At 52.0% G+C, this 3,290-nt stretch overlaps 1 protein-coding gene across 1 annotated transcript; it reads left to right on the plus strand.

The window, feature by feature from the left end:
* The first annotated feature begins 225 nt into the window (after window positions 1–225).
* On the plus strand, window positions 226–1,262 carry LOC146058603 (olfactory receptor 52Z1P-like). Its single transcript, XM_083170878.1, has one exon. The coding sequence runs from the start codon at window positions 306–308 to the stop codon at window positions 1,260–1,262; it is 957 nt and encodes a 318-aa protein (XP_083027004.1). The 5' UTR covers window positions 226–305.
* The last annotated feature ends 2,028 nt before the right edge of the window (window positions 1,263–3,290 follow it).

Below are 3,290 nucleotides of genomic sequence, written 5' to 3' on the forward strand. Positions count from 1 at the left end.
CCATTGCAGCTGTCAGGACTACTCTCATAGCGAGTCCATCGCGCTCCACGTGGCGTCTTACACTATCGATGAACTGATCCAAGATTAGAGAAATGCTGCACAGAGACGAAAGTCACCTTGGGGATGTGCTCTTCAATAAATACAAAAACCCAGCATATTTATGTCAGTTGAAAAGCAGTATGAGAGGGCATATTTGTAATTTGGCAAATGATGTAATTTGGAGTATTATAAATGCCCGTTCCCTGTCCCACCCTGAACATAATAACTAACTTTCCTATTTGATTTAGGAAACAGCATTGTGAAGAATGCAGCTGCAGAATACAACCCCCTCTCCCCCGCCTGCTCTAATTCTCGGGTTTGGGCAAAACACAGATTTCAACGACCTCTATGGTGTAATCACACTAATTGGCTTTCTGATGATTGTTCTATGTAACGGTGCAGTAATCACTTCAGTACTGTGCACTAAGAGTCTACAGGAGCCCATGTATATGTTCATATCCTCCTTATGCGCCAACGGGCTGTACGGCAGCTGCGCCTTTCTACCCAGTCTGTTCATAAACCTTATGGCCAAGAATCGGAACATTTCCTACACGTCCTGTATCATACAAGTATTTTGCATTTACACGTATGCAGTATGTGAAATCACTGTGCTAGCGATAATGGCGTATGACCGATACGTGTGTATATGTAACCCTCTGCGATATGTCAGTATAATGACCTTAACCGCAACATACAAGATGATCTCAGCCGCCTGGATTTACTCCGTCACATTGATAACCATACACGTCATACTGACTTCTAGGCTTCCTCTTTGTGACAACGTCATCCTGAAGGTCTACTGTGACAACTGGACAATTGTGAGACTCTCCTGCATCGATACATCAACCAACAACATCTTTGGCGCCTTTGTTACAGTAGCATCAATCGGGCTGATGACGTTGCTGATTGCTTTGTCTTATATTGAGATTCTGAAGGTGTGTGCCAAGTGCAAGGATGTCCGAGACAGGGCCATGCAGACCTGCGCCCCTCAGCTCATGTCCATCGTGATCTTCGTGACTGGTTGTGTTTTCGAGGTTTTGCTGTATCGCTCTGACCCAACCAGAGTTCCTTATGGGTTCCGAGTGTTCATGTCGGTGGAGGTCCTTGTGGTGCCACCACTGGTGAACCCTCTCCTCTATGGTTTCAAGATGAAGGCCATCAAAGATAGAATTGGGCAATTTTTTTACCTGTACAAATCTAAATTGGCCGCAATAAATGAATAATAAAAATCCATAGTAAGTCTTAAAATGGTCACATGTTGACACGATGAAGGTCGACATACATTAGGTCAAACACTAAAGGTCGACATGGTCGGTGGGTTGACACAAGCATACTGTCAACAGTCAAAAGGTCGACATGAGTTTTGGGAGTCGACTTGTGCTGACAGGCGTTCTTTCATATCAACCACAGGACCTGATTCCGAGTCGACTGCTATTTGGTGACTTTGCAATTCGTCCGATTATGAAACAATAGCGCAAGTGCATTAGGCACAGGTGTAGACCCCTGAAATGGGTTACCTTTTGGGATGCGGTGAGGGCCGTACTTCCTCGATCTCACGGGTTCTAGTCTGGAGTCTTCTCGCGAGGCAGGATGGTGACACAGAGTAGACAACAACCGTCTTAGTTTGACCTTTTATTACAATATGGCCACGGCAAAACGTCAACCTTACTTTTGACACACAATGCGATAAATACAATATGCCATCCGTGGTGCATAAACAACATTAATACACTCGGTAATGCTTAAACAATAACAATGTATCATCAACCGACTATGGGATCACTCAGCACCTGGCCTATCGCTGTGACTCAGGGAGTCGGCACTAACCTCCGCTAAACTGCAAGCGGGTACACTATTTACGTTTAAATACGGCGGTAGTGCCAAATGCGAGTGAACCTTATACTGTACTGTATATTCACAATTTATGTCAACAAATCACCATCAAATGAATACACGAGCTAACCTGAGTACCCGGGTACACTTTACACCACTAAGACCGGTCAGTCCAGATGAGGGGCCTATGCATAGGACTTAACGGAATGGGTTACTGTTCCTGGGTATCCTATAAGGGGATGCAATTTGGTTCATGAACCACTGGGTGGCAGGATTGTCCTAAGCAAAGTCCACTACCGTAGCAATCCCGGGAGCCGCTATGGGGAATAGGTAAGGGCGGTGAAGGGGAGGTCTTGGGAAAGCCTTGGGAGGTCCTGACTCCGGCTGGGATCAAAGAGTCTTCGCCCGGGCTGTGTACCCTCCAGGGACTGCTATTGCGGGCGCCGAGGCGTTGCCGCAATCAGCTACACAGGGCGACTGGTTGGATCAGGTGCTGGGCCGGCAACTTAACTGGGTGTGCTAGTCGGGGGAACAGCGAGCAATAGTGTACCTGTAGCTGTTGCAGGTGCTGGTTCCAACCAGTCTCGGCCTCCGGTCGTCACTGGTACCCAGGCTCTGCTGTCTGCTGTGCCTTCACTGCTGGGCTCTCACTGCTGCAGGGGACCACTGGTCTGAGGCTGCTCGGCAGGGGTGCTGTGATGGTGCTGCTGGACAGGACCTTCCTCTTTGGTGCTGTTATGCGGGACCTTCTGTCCCAGGTGCTGCTGTGCGGGACCTTCTGTCCCAGGTGCTGCTGTGCGGGACCTTCTGTCCCAGGTGCTGCTGGGCGGGACCTTCTCTGCAGGGCTGCCACGATGCCCGCATTCTTCCTCCCCTCCTGCCGCACTCTAAGGGTCGGCGGGGGTCACGGGCGCACTGTCCCCTTCTCTCTGGCGGGTAGACGCTGCTGACATGCGTCTCCCCTTCCAGAGGTCGGCGGGGGTCACAGGCGCTCTGCTGTTGCTGCCCGGCGGGTGAACGCTGCTGGAGCGCGTCACCCGTCTCTAGAGGTCGGCGGGGGTCGCTGCTCCTTGCAGCGCTGAGTAGCCCGGCTGCCTCCCGCCCTCCATGTTGCCGCGTCAGCTTCCTCTTCCCGGCGGGGGTCACCTTCTTCTGGGCGCACCTGCGCCTCGACTCGATGCGGGAGTGGCTGCCTCCGCGTACCGTCGGTGCGGGGGGACAGGCGCTGCTCCACCGCGCCTCCCGTCTCACATCCCCGCTGGAGGTCGGCGGGGGTCACGGTGACGTCACCCGCTTCCTCCGCTCTGCTCCGGCGCTGACTGCGGGCACACTCTCCAGGTGGCTGGACACACACCTCACTCCGCCTCTCTGCCTGAGTCCACGCTTCCTCCTGTCCTTCTCCAGGAACCCCTCCTCCT

Source organism: Crinia signifera, chromosome 2, assembly GCF_055691185.1.
Source record: "Crinia signifera chromosome 2, ASM5569118v1, whole genome shotgun sequence".
Lineage (NCBI taxonomy): Eukaryota > Metazoa > Chordata > Amphibia > Anura > Myobatrachidae > Crinia > Crinia signifera.

Excerpts from the sequence above, each read along its gene's own strand:
- LOC146058603 (XM_083170878.1), top strand. The coding sequence starts at position 306 with ATGCAGCTGCAGAATACAACCCCCTCTCCCCCGCCTGCTCTAATTCTC.